This window comes from Leucopleurus acutus, assembly GCF_964270905.1.
Source record: "Leucopleurus acutus genome assembly, chromosome: 18".
Lineage (NCBI taxonomy): Eukaryota > Metazoa > Chordata > Mammalia > Artiodactyla > Delphinidae > Leucopleurus > Leucopleurus acutus.
Genome location: NC_139160.1, coordinates 8,187,668 through 8,205,953, shown reverse-complemented (window position 1 = coordinate 8,205,953; position 18,286 = coordinate 8,187,668). Strand labels below are relative to the sequence as shown.

The 18,286-nt window shown below is 40.9% G+C and overlaps 1 protein-coding gene across 2 annotated transcripts in view; it reads right to left on the bottom strand.

The window, feature by feature from the left end:
- RXFP2 (relaxin family peptide receptor 2) overlaps positions 1–18,286 on the bottom strand; it is a gene marked incomplete at both ends in the record, with an annotated part of 61,424 nt that overhangs the window by 9,119 nt on the left and 34,019 nt on the right. Inside the window, 8 exons of one of the 2 annotated variants that reach the window (XM_082859738.1) lie at positions 2,229–2,639; positions 3,247–3,476; positions 7,210–7,281; positions 9,448–9,519; positions 9,627–9,698; positions 13,033–13,104; positions 14,724–14,795; positions 17,689–17,760. In XM_082859738.1, coding sequence (XP_082715864.1) covers positions 2,229–2,639; positions 3,247–3,476; positions 7,210–7,281; positions 9,448–9,519; positions 9,627–9,698; positions 13,033–13,104; positions 14,724–14,795; positions 17,689–17,760 — 1,073 coding nt within the window. The remainder of the gene's footprint in view (positions 1–2,228; positions 2,640–3,246; positions 3,477–7,209; positions 7,282–9,447; positions 9,520–9,626; positions 9,699–13,032; positions 13,105–14,723; positions 14,796–17,688; positions 17,761–18,286) is intronic. The other variant, XM_082859739.1, reaches the window with a different exon arrangement.

The following is an 18,286-nucleotide window of genomic DNA, read 5'->3' as shown; positions in this document are numbered from 1 at the left end:
ACCAAAACCAGACAAAGATGTCACAAAGAAAGAAAACTACAGGCTAATATCACTGATGAACATAGATGCAAAAATCCTCAACAAAATACTAGCAAACAGAATCCAACAGCACATTAAAAGGATTGTACAGCATGATCAAGTGGGGTTTATCCCAGGAATGCAAGGATTCTTCAGTATACGCAAATCAATCAATGTGATATACCATATTAACAAATTGAAGGAGAAAAACCATATGATCATCTCAATAGATGATAGTTCTTTTGCCCTTTATCTGGGCCTTTTCCCTGGCTGTGGGTCTCTAGCTCCTGGAACACGACCTCTGCCTTCACTTGGCTAATGTGTCCTCATCCTCTGGGCCTCCGTTTGGATTCATTTCTACTGGGATGTCTTCCCTGATCCTCAGATCTGGGGCTCCTAGAACATCCTGTACTCCTCCTTCGTGGCATCTGTCAGCCTGTGACATGAGGACATGTTTCCTTGTCTTCATCCTTGTTTCTGGCTGCAGATCTGTGGGGCCAATCTGTTTTTTCTCCAGTTCCCAAAATAGTGCCTGGCCTATAGGAGGTGCTTAACAGATCCTGTCTGAACCAATGAATGTACAGTAGTGTGTGTGCATATGTGTGTGTGAGGGAGAGAGGGTTTCCACGAAGTGCACCTATGCCAGGAATGGCTTACAACATTGTAGGTGTGCCACAGCCACAAAAAAATGGCTGTCAAATAGGGTTTATGTGAGGAGTATTATTAAAATGGTGCAAATAAAGTGTTTTCTGTTTCAAAGGAAGAAGAGAAGGAATAGATGGAGAATAGCTGGGAGGGGTGGTTAGGACCATTTTGTGATGGGCTTTAAGTGACTAATTTAAACTTGACCTTGGTTGTAGGGAGTTCCTGAAAGTCTCTGAGCAGAAGATACTCAGTCCTTTTGGTACTCAGGTAGTGAACAGATAAGTAGGAAAGAGAAGACCCCAGAAGCCAAAAGACCAGTGACGGCTAATGTAATAACTCAGGGCAGAGGTCATAAGGCTTTAAGCAAAGGTGACAGCAGTAGGTAGAGACTGGAAGAAAGAGAAGGCAAAGGCATATTTTGAGGGAAAAGTATTTGATGAAAAAGAAAGGATGAGGACTTCTCTGGTGGCGCACTGGTTAAGAACCTGCCTGCCAATGCAGGGGATACAGCTTCAATCCCTGATCCGGGAAGATCCCACATGCCACAGAGCAACTAAGCCCATGCACCACAACTACTGAGCCTGTACTCCAGAGCCCGCGAGCCACAACTATTGAGCCCGCGCGCCTAGAGCCTGTGCTCCACGACAAGAGAAGTCACCGCAATGAGAAGCCTGCGCACCGCAACAAAGAATAGCCCCCGCTCACCACAATGAGAGAAAGCCCGCACACAGCAACGAACACCCACAGCAGCCAAAAATAAATTAATTAATTTTTAAAAAAGGTAACGAATATTAAAAAAAAGAAAGGATGATGGAGCTTATTGACTTCTTAGTTGAGGGGACAAGATGAGAAGGGAGAATCAAAATGATAATACTGCCCTAGTTAAAGAGGGGACATGGGAATGGCCTTAGTTTTAAGCAAGAGAGATACCTACTAGACAATTTTTAAAGTCTTTTTAATCTTTAAGGGCTAAACTTCTCATTCATTTGTAATAGAAAAGGTAGCGTTTTCTTTTCTAAAACCCTTAATTCTCCCTCTTTAATTAGGGAGAATTAAGAAAACTAAAAAGCAAAGAGTTTTATTAAGCACCTTCTGTTGCGGACTTTGGAACTGCATTTACAAAAGGTAATAAACCTTCCTGGTATTTCCATTCAGATACTCTCCTGCTAGTCAGTTTCAAGAATTTTATTATTATTTATTTAGCTCATATCTATACTGTAAAAAAATGAGTTCAAATAACTTGGTAGCATCACAGGACAAGGCAGTGAACTAGAATTCCTCCAGCGCATTGTCACTTTGTATGAACATGAAATCAAAGGGTCTTACAGATAATAAAAAGATCATTCAGAGATCCTGACAGTATGTGTTTGCTTTCCACACTAAATCTCTATAATAAAAAATTTAATAAAACCTCCTATAAGTACACAGCAAGGACTTTTCTTTAAAAAAGGAAACAGTCTTGACTATATTTATTTACTTTCTGAAACGGAGAACTATGGCTTTACTGAAATCCATGGTATTGCTACAAAAATAACGTTTGTCCAGGAATGAAAAATATAATTTACCTAGGAAAATTCCAAGAGAATACCCTTTGCTTCCAATATCTTCTGTTTGGTCATAATAAAGTGGGAAACATACTCCATTTTTTCCATAAAAGTTTCCAAAATAATTCTCCTTCCAAAATGGAATCACAGCTATTAAAAATCCCACAATCCAGATGCCAATGAGGATGACCGAGGTCTGCCTTTTTCCAGGACGGATGTTACTGAAGGGAAAGACGACGGCCAGGAACTTCTCCAAAGTCAAGTACGTCAGCAAGAGGATGGAGACCTCGGTGGACAGCATGGCTAGGAAGCCCAGAAGGCGGCACTGTAAGCTCTCCATCCACAGCAACGCGTACTTCTGATACTGCCCGCGGTATTTTAGATCAAAGAAGCCAACGAAGAACAAATAAACACCCATCAGGCAGTCCGCACCTATTGAAGAGTCATAGAATGTATGTTGGTAGTTCCAGCATCTCCATCTTAGTTTTCTGATTTAGGTCTGCTTCCTTCTTCCTGTATTAAATGACTTAACGGAAAACCTACAATAGTGCCTAGAAGCCAATGGACTTCAAAAGGTGTACTATTTCTAAAGTACTACACTGCATCTTTGTTTTATAATTTTGAAAAAAATGGTGGTGGGGAGATAATTTGCGGGGGAATGGGGGGGGTCTAGGTTTTAAACAGTAAAAGATATTACTAACATAGTTAATAAAAGGAATAATTTTCTGGGCTTGAGGAGCATGGATGCTATTGCAATTGAAGGTTAAACAAAACATAGTTCTGTAACCCACAACCTGTCCTCTATAATCCATCCCTTAACTCATCGGCTCCCTGTTACCCCATTTTGAAGACATAACTCACTGCAGATTCATGCAATCCAGAAAAGAGTAGCCAAAGAGAACAGTAGTACCTTCATACTTTAAAAAAACTGCCCAGCATATATAATTCATATTAAACGCCATCTGCTGAATGCCAATATAATCTAGAGCACAGCTCTCCGAAGACATCCTTAATTCATTTATATAGGAAACATACTTACAACAAAGGATTTTGATGGACGTAGCATGGGTCATGTTTTCAGCTTTAATGAAAGATCTCATGCCAATGACAAAAAGATTTCCAAAGCAGGTTATGAAAGCTATAACCCAGACAAATATTCTGAGGATATTGTTAGCCAAGAGGTCCTCATATGAAGAAATGCCGTCAGTCAAGGGCATACATATTCGGACATGGGAAGCATAGGAGCAGTATCGAAAGTTTTTGAAATAACTAAAGTCAAAGGGAAAAAAGAGTCACTTTACAGCAATGACACAGAAACGACAGTTGCAGTCCTATTGGGGCTGCAGCTGTGTTAGGTATGTGGCTTCACTAGGCTTGGTTATTTTATTTTATTTTATTTTATTTTATTTTATTTTATTTTATTTGCGGTACGCGGGCCTCTCACTGTTGTGGCCTCTCCCGTTGCGGAGCACAGGCTCCGGACGCGCAGGCTCAGCGGCCATGGCTCACGGGCCCAGCCACTCCATGGCATGTGGGATCTTCCCGGACTGGGGCACGAACCCGTGTCCCCTGCATCGGCAGGCGGACTCTCAACCACTGCGCCACCGGGGAAGCCCCTAGGCTTGGTTATTTTTGTTTAGTAGTGATTATGTAATTACAGAGTTCTTCATTAAATATTACATTACTCTAGGCAGTGTTCTTCCTTTAAAGGTGAAGAACCTAAAGAACATAGGTATCTGCTGTGGCTTGTCTGAGGTGAGTCAGGGGAGGACATGAGAATGGGAAATCTCCAGGACTCTACTTTTCCCCATCACATTGGGTAATTGTCTAGGGTATTACAAAAAAGTAGATTGTTATTGTTAAATTGATCTTTAGCAAACATCAGGGGCTTCAGTTTGGGATATAAGGGACCCACGGAGTAGCTCACTAAAAACATTCCTGTTGGGCTTCCCTGGTGGCGCAGTGGTTGAGAGTCCGCCTGCCGATGCAGGGGACACGGGTTCGTGCCCCGGTCCGGGAAAATCCCACGTGCAGCAGAGCGGCTGGGCCCGTGAGCCATGGCTGCTGAGCCTGCGCGTCCAGAGCCTGTGCTCCGCAACGGGAGAGGCCACAACGGTGAGAGGCCCGGGTACCGCAAAAAACAAACAAAAAAACAAAAAACATTCCTGTCTTGTACTTAGTTTTAAGTATATTCACTTAAACTAGCCTTCTTTTCCCTGATACAGGCAGGAAGGGAAGGTCCCTGAGACTAGAATTCAGTCTCATTGAAGTGAGGAGAAGCAGCTGCCTTAAACACAGATTCCTTAATAGGGCCTGGAAGGACTTAGACCATTTCCATTTCCAGAGAAAAATACAGGCCTGTCTGTGATCAATGTGTTTATGGTCTAAGTGTGTGGAATCTTGAAGGGCTGGAATTGGGGAGATCATTTGGTTTACTGCCATTCTCCAAACCTGTTATGTTTAGGATTTTCTCCCATAAAACTCATTTTATTTTTATATTCGTTCACCACCTCTTTTAGGTCTTTTCTCTTCATCTAATACTTTTTGTCATCTGCCCAGTCAATTGCTAAACTAGCAAGTTAAAGAAAGTTTGTTTATATATTTTTTACATTTATATATGTAGATAAAATTGCTTTGGTAAAAAAAATTCCATTGGATACAATTAAAAGAGCAATTAACTGTTTTATTTTAAAAAGCCAATGTTCTCAACATATGAATACTATATCGTCTGCACTTTTTAAAAACTTCTGACGTTCAATATAATACAACAATTTAAAAACATTTGAAAGATAAGGTACAGCATGGTGATTATAGTTAATAATACTTCTTGTATATTTGAAAGTAGCTAAGAGAGTAGATATTAAAAGTTATCATCACAAGAAAAAGTTTGTAACAATGTGTGGTGACGGATGTTAACTAGACTCACTGTGGTGATCATTCTGCAATATATACAAATATTGAATCATTATATTGTACACAGGAAACTATAATGTTGTATGTCAATTATATCTCAGTAAAAAAAGTGAAAATAAAAATAAAGTAGAAGAAAATTTGAAAAAAAAAAGAGGCAGGAAAAAAAAAAAAAGAAAGCTTTACTTTGCCCCGGCTTCCAGGCCTCCCATGATTGGACCCCTGGCTACCCTGATCCGCCTCCGCGCTTCCCGTCCGTGCTCACTCCACCCAGACACGTCAGCTCCCTTCTAATTCTCGAAACAAGCCAGGCTCATCCCCTTCTCACTGCAGTGCTTTTGCTTTTCTCTCTTGCTGGAAGAATCTTCCAGGAAGAATTGTCTCCTTCCACTCAGGGCTGCCTGACTGTCACATCTCTGACTTGTAGGTGAACTACCTACATCCTCCTTCCTTCCCTTTATCGTGCTATACTTTTCTTCCCAGCATTTCTTAATGATTAATTTGTTAACTAGTTTACTTTCTGGTTCCCAAAGCTAAATGGAAGCTCCGTGAGGCAGACACTTCTCTCTCGCATTCATCCCTGTGTTCTCCCTGGCATGAGGGAAGTACTCAACAAATACTTGTTAGATGGCAAATGAATGATGTATGGTTTAGTGCTGGGTATGTCACACAGAGATACTGAAGGCTATCCCTGCCCTCAAGTAGCTTACGGTGGTCCAACCTCTCCTCCCACTGGGACCAGGGCACTGGTTGGCAGGTGGACGTGTTTCAATAAATGATGGGCAAGGAAGATGAAAGAAGAATCGCTAGGTCACTTAGTAGGGAAGTAACTAAGTTCACACATTTTCTGTTAATTGTTGGGGCCTTCTTGACCTCAACCTGCGGTTCATATTTAAAGCAGCAGCTTCTCCATCAAGTTCTACAAAGGTTGAATTTCTCTGTTCTAAGGAGACTTCACATTCTGCCTGCAGCAAGGAAATGATAGCCTCATGAAATATTTATCTACTAGAGCCACAGAAAGAGAAGTTATGAAAACCATGTGGATATACATCAAATACTTGTCTTTGGGTAATCACACCCACTGCATAGACATAAACAAAATATTCTCCCAAAAGGTCACCTTCACACCAACCATTTCAGCCCCTTGCTGATCCCAACTTGATATCTTACATCGAATCCTCCCTATTGTTGTGGATAACAATGGTTGATTTTTGAAGTCATGAACACATTAGATTACACAGTTGATAAAGAAATGATCATGTCATAAACTCCTATATTAAGACAACTTACACAGTGCACTTTAGCCAAATATATTAATGTGACTTATCAGAACTACTATAAAGATTAATTACCTCCGTTCTGCAGTGCACTCAGTAACAGAAACAACACCTGGAATTTATATAGCACCTTTCCTCTTAAGGGCTCAAAACTGAGAGTAGCTGACTGCTCACTCATGTGAGGTGAATTAATGTTTCCAGGTCTCCTGAGTATCATTAGCCAGTGACCTCATCTTGTGTCATATGTGGCATTCTGGTACCCTAATCTCTTATTGGGCCTCAACTGGATAAACGGCGTGTTTCCAGAGAGAAGTATCATTCATATCAGCACATCATAATATTGAGCTCTCTTTGAACAGGGACCAAAGGTGACAAAATTAAAAAGTTCTCAATAAAAAGACTTTTCTTGCATAAAAACACATTGCAGGGGCTTCCCTGGTGGCGCAGTGGTTAAGAATCCACCTGCCAAGGCAGGGGACAAAGGTTCGAGCCCTGGTCCGGGAAGATCCCACATGCCGCAGAGCAACTAAGCCCGTGCACCACAACTACTGAGCCCGCGTGCTATAACTACTGATGCCTGCACGCCTAGAGCCCGTGCTCCGCAACGAGAAGCCACCGCAACAATGAGTAGCCCCCACTCGTCACAACTAGAGAAAGCCCACGCGCAGCGATGAAGACCCAATGCAGCCAAAAATAAATAAATTAATTAATTAACTAAAAAAAACCCACATTGCAGTGATACATCAGACAGTTTAAAAGAGAACATCGGCAACATTTCACCATACTTTTTTCCCCATTCTTTCATACATACATACATGTGAGAAAGATTCTTCATGGGCTGAAACATTTGTGTGTTTATACTTGGAATCTCTATCCTTTCCAGGTCTCTGGAAAATATGCACAATAGGCTTCATGTTTTTAGGATTTAACTTTTAAATCATTGTATTCTTTGTCAATCTTAAAAATCATGCTTTAAAATCTTGTTATAAATTCAAATTAGGATGAAAATTTTACAATAAACTGTCTTAGAAAACTGCCATTTCTATTTTTGCCTCCGGTAACTTGGAGCTGATTTATCACTTTCATATGCAGAACAACCTTCTAATAAAACACGTTCATTCATTTCTTTGGTTTAAAAATGACAGTTGTGATTTGTATGATTGTGAAACTGGCTCTGTAGTTTGATTTTATAAAGCACGAAATATGAGTTAGAGGGTTTCAGACAGGACTTGATATTTTCAGCCTGAGTTTTGTCAGAATCTGGATTTAAATACAGTAATTTCTTCCTGGCCTATGTATCTTCAAGGTAGAAAACCATGGAAGCAATAATCAAAGGAGCTCCGATTCAGGACAATCGTTTTCTAAGACAACAGTGGGAAGCACAATTCCTGTAATTCCTCCAACCCCATAAAATGTCCACACAGGGCTCCAATGATAACCCCTAACACTCTTCATTTATCCAGAAGCTTCTTCAAATATGGATTCTTAGAAGACACTTCAGGATGGCATGAATTAAGGGAGTCTGCCATGTTCTCTGGAAACACAGACGGAAAGAGGATAATCTAAAAAGACAGAAACCTTTTGCTTTTTAAAGGCTTATTTTGAAAGATGTTTGATTCTCACTCAGCTTCTTTTGGGCAAATCTGAATAAGGATTTCTGGACAAGGTTCTGAGTTTTCCTTTGCATACTGAGTCCTTTATAGAGGACCTTGGTGGTCAGAAATGAGACTTAGGAAACAATTCTACCACTGAATCATCACAGGGCCCCTCCTGCAGGAAACTCTGGAGTCCTTTTTAAAGGATTCCGCGCCCCCCCTTCTTTCTTTTGCTCTCTAGCTTCTCCTGAACTTATCACAATTTTACCATTACATGGATTATGTGATTATTTGATGAATAGTCTGTGGTTTTCAAAAGAGCAGAGGCTACTATATACTGAGTGCCCAAGACAGTGCTATGATTAAGTTGGTGGCTAATAAATGTTTGTAAAATAAATGTGTAAATGAATCTTTAGAGAAAAGAAAATGAGACATTAAAGAAAGAAAAGAAATGAAGAAAGGGAAGTATGGGGTAAATAGTTACTACTTTGACTTTTCAGGACTTGAGGTTATGGGGAGGGGGAAGGGTGAGCTGTACTTTGACTTTTCAGAAAGGCGTGATGTGTAACTTGATACTTTGCCTTTTGGGATTCAGTACGTAGTGAGTGAAGAGAAGATCATTTTGTCCACATCTTCTGGCTTCTTGAGAGCAGGAACCAAGTCTTTTTCATCATTGGATGTTCACTAATATCTATTGAGAATCTAAATCTTGTATCAATTTCCAACAGAAAACTATTTAGCAAGAATAAAAAGCGATATTAAGGATTGGTCTTTGGAATTAAATGAAGAAAGGCTTTGGGCTGGGATGAGGTAAAGTAATATGCACTCTGTGGGGAAAAAAAACCCCAAACTTTAACCAGCAATGGCTATTCATGGGAGAGGAACTGATGCGGTTCAAAGAACAACTGGCAGAGTTCTTGGCACCATTTAAAATCTAGTATGTTTGAAATTTTAAAATACTAAACAATATTAATTGTCTGAATGTTCATATTTATGGGATAATATTTTCTTTACTGATTGAAAAGTAAAAAGCATGCTCTGAGGATTGCTATAAGTAGACTGTTGTAGGAAAGAAGAAAGGGAAAAAGGGAAAAAATAGAGAAGTCTTATATAATTTGCTATTTTTTTTTACCGACTGCTTAGTAACAAAACTATTGCAAATTTAATTCTTTGTGAAAACTGTAAGAGATTTTTCCATATGAATCCTGTTTTCAGGAAGGAGCTATATGTAGCTTCAAACACAGAAATGGTGTTGACACACACTGAATGGTAAAAAATGAGATTTTGTTGTCATTCGGTACATACTTGATGGTAATCATGATATTAACAACTGTCTGAGGATGCATGCTCAAAGTAAAAGCCCTCCTGTGTGTCAAATACCTGTTTAAAAATAAATGTGGTCCTAGGTAAAGCACACACACTAAAATTATAATCAACATATGGTTACACTTGACTTACAGAGACTGAAGCTGTTTAAGACTTTCAAACTGGTTCTTGTGGAGATACAAAAGAGGATTGGACGACAGATTCCTTTTGTACCATTAGAAGGGAGGAGGAAAGAAGCATGAGGATATTATTATTTTGGAAACTCAAGATGTTGCCATTTAAATCTGATGACAGTGGGAAGAAGGACTTACAGTTTTTGAAGAAGCTTCAGGTCTTTGAAAATGTGGGGTGGTAGCTCCATTATCATATTGCTGGACAGGTCCCTGTTGGTGACAGTGAAAACCCAAAGCAGTTACATTGGAAATAAATGACACAGTTATCACTTCTCACAACTGTCATCATCCCATCTGATGTAACAGAAAATACAATCCAATTTAACCAACCTGATAGCTTGTTACCCAACAAAGTCATGTGAGTCGGCCAAATGGATATGTTTTCCATCGCTTTCAGACAGGTGACATTTTGCTCATCCAGTTCCCCTCTGGAGTTTCCTCTCAGCCCCGCCCCAACACACTCCCAACATGGCTTCAATGTCTGCTTTGATTAATTCCCTCTGTTTTAGGTACTCTTTGTACCTTCAACCATTCATTGTTTCTGTGATTCATATTTGGTTCATGTATGTGATATCTTGTTTATCCAACTACGTTAGAAGCTTTCTGAGATCAAGACCTATGTCTCCACTCATTGTGCATTCCAACTAAGAGAGTTTTGACCACATAACATCTGCCCAGATGATCTTGAATGGATAAGTTCACATATTTTTAGTCTACTTTTATATGGTACTTCTTTTTTAGAAGAAATTGAGAATTGAGATCTAAATATAATAGGGCTGTCCAATCCAGAAAGAATTGCAGGGCAGTGTCCCTACAGAATGGGAAAAAGAGATTTGTCAGGATAAGAAGGAATCAGGAATCTTGAAGGGTCCAAAATATCCTCTGAGCCAGAAAAGATGTTAAAAGTGAAACAGATGTGAAATCGCCTAGGAGTCAAACAAAAGATCTTATCTGTTTTTGATTTTTTGGTGCTCCTGATGGATATATGGGAGCGACAAATAACTATGACTTAGTTCTTTCTCTAAAAAAGCTTACAGTTAGAGTAAACAACTAGATTATGAAACAAAAGAATGAAACAAGTGTTATTACACAAGTACAGAGGAAAAACAGAGGAAGGAATCATCAAACTTGGCCTGGGAAATCAGGAAGCGTTTGAGCAAAGTTTGATGATTTTTATAGGTGGAGTCAAAGAAGAGCAGATTTTCAAGTGAGGATTACGCAGGACCAGAGAAACAGATGCTTGGAAGTCAGTGACATCTCCAGGAGTCAGCAAGTCGTCCAACGTGGGTGGAGGATAGAAAGGATGGGGAGATGTAGAGGAGGTGAGCCTGGAAAAGAGCCTGGAGACAAAATGGGAAGGCCATGAATGCATTCCAAGGCAGTATTTCCCAGAGTACAGTTCAGGCATCGGAAACAAGGAAGATGCTTATAATAAGAGCACTTTCCTGGTGCCACTCCAGAACTATCACACCCGAATCTCTGGAAGGGAGCCTGGTAACATGCATTTAAAGCCAGCATTCCTTGTGATTCTTCTGAACGTTAACATTTGAGAATTATGTCAAGGACTCTGCTTTATGGCAGGCAACAAGGAAGGAGAATGTTAAACAGGACAGTGGGAAAATATGCCCTGGGTTATGGGATGATAATTCTGTTCAAAGAATGAAAGATAGGATGAAATGCCAGAGATTCAGAGGAGGGAGACCTGGCAGGAAGCTGTGACCCTGGACCGGGTGAGAGCTGATACGGGTTGAAGGAGGCACTGGCAGGGTTTACGGTCTGATAGGACATCAAGTGTAAAGAGAGTTAGAAGGAAAGGGAACAGTCTTCTAGCCAGGCTGCCAGAAAGAATGCAGATTCCACCAAGACAGGCAAGCCTAGGGGAAGAAGCTGGCTGTGGGGTAAGGGTCATCTGCAAATTAACTTAAACAAATAGATTCTGAGGGACTGTCATGACATCCAAGTGTAGACAGCCTGCCAGCTGGTGTTCTGATCTGGTGCTCCGGATGCAAGGAGCACAAGTGGGTCATGGCGCAGAAGAAAGCCACGGGTGTGCACAGATCAGAGGGAGAGTGACAACAAAACAAGGTGACGATGACCTTGTACACCTGGAGAACGTCCTGCAAAGTGTTACCCTGAAAAATAAAGTACAGTCTTCTGTGCGAAAAGGATCTGAGTGGCCTCATCTAAGTGCTTATTCGTCTCCAGAAGGGGTTTGTGGTCAAAAAGGCACAGTAAGATTATCTAACATTTTTGTAAACTTAAGAAACGTAAATGCCTTGTTCAAGTTAATTCTACTGAGTTCTGAATTTCTTCTATCATACTGGTGCTATCTGGATTGGAATGAATTATTCATGGTCCTAAAAGAAGAAAGGTAGTGTCTCTTATTTAGGTTCTTTTTTTTGGCGGGGGCAGGGGGTTGGCTTTGCCTAAGTGTAGTATAAGAAGAGGATTAGGAAAATGTTCAGAATGTGGACTCCATACCACTGTCTCCTTTAGTTTGTATAAAAACACACTCCTGTTTGTCCTGGGCTACTCCTCCATTCCACCCCCGGAACCCAAATCTGTATCCATCCTCCAAGGTCTGATCAGGAATGCCCCTGTGAGAAGGCAGTGAGCGGTCTTCTGAGTGAGCTGTCTTTAATTTTCTGCCATAGAATGATAATATTTTAGTTCTAATGCGGTGCTTTGCACATTATAGGCACTTAAATATTTGTGGATTTGGTTTACGTACTCATTCATTAGACTAAATTATCTTAATTATTTGTGAATTGTTTTCAAATTCCTCTTATTGAACTACTTTTCACAGTCCTTTCTGGATTTCAAAGCAAGGTATAAAGAATGGGGGAGAAGGTGATTAAGAAATTAATTTCCATTTTTTAGACTTCAGATCAGGAGGAGGAGATCTCTACCCTAATCACTATTTGTAATGCAACACAGTTTTAAATGCCAATGATACACCATTTTGCGGGTAGCGATGAATTAATAGCAAGACAGATGATTCTCAAAAGGTTTACATTTACACAACATATATTTGAACAGAAAAATGTACATGAGCTCTCTGAATATTTTGCAATGAGCCTCTTTCTAGACATTTCTATTTGCGTCATCTGCTCTGGAAGTTATAATATCTTAAGGGATAATAAGCATGTTCATTCTTTTGTTTAGTTATAATTGATTAATATTATTTCAGTCATTTATTCATTCAGCAAGCATGTACTGAGAATTAATTGTACTCCAGACATTAGAGAGGAGAATCCCTGAGCTTAAGGAGCCATGGAAAACTCATTTACTCCCAAACACACATATGTATGAAATCAGTCAAAGAAAATGGGCAGAGAAATTAGAGTAGGCTAAATCCATATTAAGCCCACTGTCTGATTTTTAATTTGCTTTTAGGATAATGCTGGTTTTCTTAATTGATTTCGAATATCCAGTAGTCTACAGGATTTTGATTGCTACCAATGAAAAGCAGTCTCACTAGTCATTTTGATTTGTAATCCTGAAGAAGCAAAATCATATTTTCCTAGTAGACAACGCTACTTACAGTTCTCCTAAATTTTTTAATGAAGAAAATGTCTTCTCTGGAACAAAATCAATTTGATTTCTAGGCAGAAACCTGTAAGACATGGTAAGAGTCAGCACTGTTTATTTGTGTCTGCTGTAGTAATCAGTTCTCATTGGGAGATGCCACTGATCTGCGTGTAATTTAATAAGCCACCTTTGAAGTCTCAAAGCAAGGCATGTTCTGGTGTGGAACACAGGCAGGAGTTTCTTACAGAGGATGTATCCATAGGCTCTCTCCAGGACATGCTCCCGTAAGGAACTTGAGGCGCTGAGTGTGGTTTACGGAGCTGCGCTTCCTTTGGATTCTGATTACTTTAGAAAGTGTTTCTTTCCCAACGTACACATATGCGATGTCAAATGTGGACCCTGTTAATAGTTCTGTGAAGGCTTTGAGAGGATCTTTGGGTAAGGCACATTCCTTATAAGAAGTCGTTCAGAAAAAGAGCAAAGCTTGAACCAACACCATCTGGGCCACAAACAAATTTTAAATTTGGTGGGGGAACAATGATTTTACATTTCCTCTGTCTAGAAATGGAATCCTCCAGGACAAACGGCAAAAAAGAGGGGGTCGTCAGCTAACTACCTTACAGGGGTGTAAACAAATGAGATAATGAGTATGAAGGTGATTCAAAAGCTACATGGTGTTATAAAATAGGAGGCGTGGGGCTTCCCTGGTGGCGCAGTGGTTGAGAGTCCGCCTGCTGATGCAGGGGACGCGGGTTCGTGCCCCAGTCTGGGAAGATCCCACATGCCGCGGAGTGGCTGGGCCCGTGAGCCATGGCCACTGAGCCTGCGCGTCCGGAGGCTGTGCTCCACAACGGGAGAGGCCACAGCAGTGAGAGGCCCGCGTATGGCAAATAGGAGGCGTGGATGGTATTTGTTTATCTTCCAGTGTTCTCTCTCACTATCCATGAGACAAAGAATAAACTCTTTGCATCTCCTATGTGGGACAGCCTCTTTTCTTACTAAATATGCTAAACTTCAATCTGATTGATAAATATGCAACCTGGCAACAGCCTTATCTCTTAGTCTGTTGGAGAAAAGTGGTTCGATTACTACAAATGGATGTGCTCTGATTTTTCTTTTCCAACCACCCATCCAAGCAACAAACATTACTAAGTACTTACTATATATGGGGAACCATGATGAAAACAAAACCACATTCTTGTGTTTTTAAGCTTACCAGTGCAAATGTGCCAATTAACCGATCCATCTGCCTTCCTGCCCCCATAAAAAACACAGTCAGCAATCAGAATCACCAGGCAGAACCTTTGGCCAATCAGAATACATTAGAGGCTCTTCTCTTTAGCATAAAATTTTGTTTTCTTTAAAGAGAGAGACATCAAGTGATAAGTGTCATTAGCAGTAACCACTTTCACATACATTATCTCATTTCCTTGTTGACCATGGGGTTAGGTACCAGTTCAGCAGAGAGAGTGCACAGAAACGATGATTGCCCTCAGAAAGAAGGAGGCTTAAATGGTTGGCAGCTAAACATAAGGCTTGGCCCTACCATCCAAGTCAATAGATCCATGTGTACATTTTCTAGTACTTCAGTTTCAGACCAAGGCTGTAAACAAAACATACTTTAAAATTCCTTGCCAATATCTTCTTTCGATTTCCAAAGCTACTGGGTTTCCCCTCATTTACTGAATTACGTTGTATACTTACAGCACTGTGAGTGAATTGCACGACAGAAAGGTGGAATTCGTAAGGTATTTTATTCCATTGCCTTCCAAATCCCTAAAAGGCATGGAGGAAACATATTTTTAATGTTTTTGCACAAATCGTATGTCTAAAGGCAGTTTTTGGTGATATAACAGCTCTGAACTTTATTTTTACTTCATTCCAAGTTTTAGGCTATCCTCCTACTTATTGCAGGGTCAGTATAATTAATATTCTGCATCTTTTTCCCCTTCTAATTAGTGTTGGAACTTAATAAAATTGAGCGAAAGGGCAGCCCGCCATTTTGTGAATGTGTCTCTGTGCCAGATACCATGCTATTAATTAGCATAAAATTTGTACTATAATAATAGTAACTCCCATTTATTGGGCTTTTATAGTGTCAGGTACTGTTCTGAGTGCATAATACACACTCCTACAAAGTTGGCATTATTACCTCCCATTTAACACAGGAGGAATCCGAGGATCTTGGAAATTTACTTTTCTTCTGGTCACACAGCTACTGAGGGGTAGAACTGACCTTCTAACTCAGATCCATCTGAATCTAATGCCTAGACAGTCGTGGCATCGTAGATCGCTATATTCTCCCCTCCCCTCCCCCAGGGTCAAGTAGATATTTGTGTCTCTATTTTGCTGCAGGAGAAACTCAGGTCAAACTGTCTACCAAATACTGGATGCCGGAGTCAGGATGGGGAGTCCCAAGCTGTGTGAAGGAAAGTGCCGGTTCTTTCTACCTCCCTCCGTGATGCTGATGCTGAGTGCAGTGCTGCTCCGAGGGTCCCGGGTCCCAGCATCACCTGGGAACTTGTCAAAATGCAGATTTCCAGGCTCCACCCCAGACCCACTGAATCAGAAACCCTAGGACTGAGGCCCAGCGGTCTGTCCTAAGTCTTTGCGTTGCTTGCGCTGTACGCTGACGTTGGAGAAGCGCTGGTGCAGAGACTACGTTCTGCCAAGGTGAACCTTATGACAGCAGCACCCACATCGTCAGGGAACAACCTCAGGAACACTCTGACATGGCCGCTTCCAGCAGCGCCAAGGAAGGAGAGGATCGGCTCTTCTGCGAACTCTCCTTATTCCGTTTACCGTTGGCTTCCTACAGGCTTCCCGCACACGACAATAGCTGTTTTGCTGCCTCTGAACCTTTCTCATGTTCACGTTAATATCACCAGTTCCTTTGTCATTGCCTTTAAAATCCTATTTTAAAGCCATCTTGGAGGGCTTGCAGGAACTCAACTATTTTTTTCACTCTTAAAATACGGCAATTGCAAATAATAAACAGTGTAGTCCCTTGAAAGTCCAAATATTGTTCAGTAGAATAGGGAAAATGTTTTTACATCTCATAACACTTCGCAGTTGTGAGCAACAGTCCTAGCTGATAGCAAGTGAGGGAGGAGAAGCATGGCCAGGGCGGGGTTTTTTCTGCCTTTGAACTGGGGCGATTTGGGTCTGACCTCTCAGCTCTCATTTGCGGTCAGCCAATCTTGCTAACGACATCTTTTCACTGAGTGTCTCTTTTTTCCCTCGTGTCTGTGGGAGCCTAGAGTGAAAATGAGCGTCCCCAGAACCCAGGGCTTGGATGCTGATTCCTGGTCTCCTCCTCGTTGCTGATGCCCATTTTGGGGACGGGATGGGTACAGGCTGAAGGCCCGATATTTTTCTGTTAACTTTACTCCTTCCTGTTGCTTTCCCATTGTGTGGATGTACTTGCTTAGTTTCTAAGTATTTTCCACCTATTCTTCATGAGTTTTATTCTCATGTTTTTCAGATCATCAATTCCCCCTCCCCCACCTTTGTTTTTTTAAGGCAGCTCTGCACGGCATGTGGGATCTTAGTTCCCTGACCAGGGATCAAACCTGCGCCCCCTGCATTGGGAGCATGGAGTCTAAACCACTGGACTGCCAGGGAAGTCCCATCACTCCCATTTTTAACATTTAGCACACTTACGTGAGACCCCCATTGCCTTAAAAGCCTTTTGATAACAGGTATGTAAATAATTTTTTTAAGTCAGTAAATAAACACAAGGTCATCTAATAGCGTTGTAACAAGTGAGGCTAGTTCAGAGAGGATCCAAAGCTGAGGTACAAAAATTTTATCATATTATGGGTATTGAGTCCCCTGATTTGACAATGGGGAGAGTTCTGGGGGGACAATACAACCAGCATTTTCCCAGGACAGGAAGTCACTCCTGTGCCAATCCTGCCTGTCTCAGGAGACCGTGAATATGAACATGGTGGAATGGTGGTAGTGGTGGTGAAACCAAATGAATGGCTTAAATGTGTATTGGTTGAAAGCTACCAAGGAGTGGAAATGGTTTAGCGCGTTCATTCACAGAGTTTTTTTTGAGCACTATTATGTGCTGATCCTTGTGCTGGGTATAAAATCACAGAATTTACTGAACAGTAGGGGATAAACAGGTAAACAGATGGTTCTATGATGACAGTGCCCTGAGACAGCAGTGCAGTTGGAGGAGGGGAGGCGTGGTGGAGGCTCTCCTGTCATAATTGGGGCACAGAGGCAGCCACTGAACTGGTGGGTGTGTCAGAGATGGCTTCCTGAAGGTGACGCTTAAATTGACTTTTAAAGGAAATGCCAGAGAATAAAGAAGCAAGACCTTTCAAGTTGAAGGAACAACATGTGTTCAGGGAACTGACTGAAGGAGCAGTAGTTTGGTGTATCTGAAAGGAAGGCACAAGAGAAGGGGCTGGCAAAGAGACCAGGTGGAGTAAGGGATAGAGGACAACGGGTCTCTGGTGCTAAACTGGGAGGCTTGAACTTTACCCTCACACCCGTGGGGATTCCCAGAAGATGTTTCAACCAGGAAGTGACACGATCAGATTTTAGTTTTAGAAAGAAAAGCAGAGATGAGCTTTTTGTGTAATTGTGAATTAACTTCAGGGCTAGTTTCCTGAATCTGGGCGAATAACAAATTAGCTGCTAAGTGCATACTCACATCCAGTTGAGTTGAGGCATTTGGGCACACATCTGCTTGGGAAGGGCTTCTAAGTAGTTATTCACCATAGACCTTTACACAAAGAAGAGATTAATTAGAAACGAAATGATATGCCACTTTAAGAACAGTATTTTTACTATTTCCACAGTTTGGGAACTTGTATGCTAAAATCAATATATTAGGATGAAGAATATAGACATAACTACCTCTTCAAAATGGTCTCTAGATATGTGTGTGGCATGGATAAGGGAGCAGATGTCAGAGAAACTATGAATGCATAAGTGTGATACATAACCTAGGAATAAATATGAAACAGTTTGACTTTATGAGATGAACCAAAAGTATATACTGGGTAATAATTTTGAAGTTCATGGCAATTTTCCTTGTGAACTTCAAATTTGCAATCATTTCCAGCATCATACATCCAAAGTTTCATTTTAAGAGAAACGTTAATCATTTACAATATTAAAAGGCCATATTGGAAACTGCATTAAATCTAAGAAGTGATAGTGGGAGGCATTTGGGGAAGAAAACAACTCATGAGCATGTTAAGCTGCATGACTAATTTATGATACTGTGGTCCCTTTTCACAAATGGA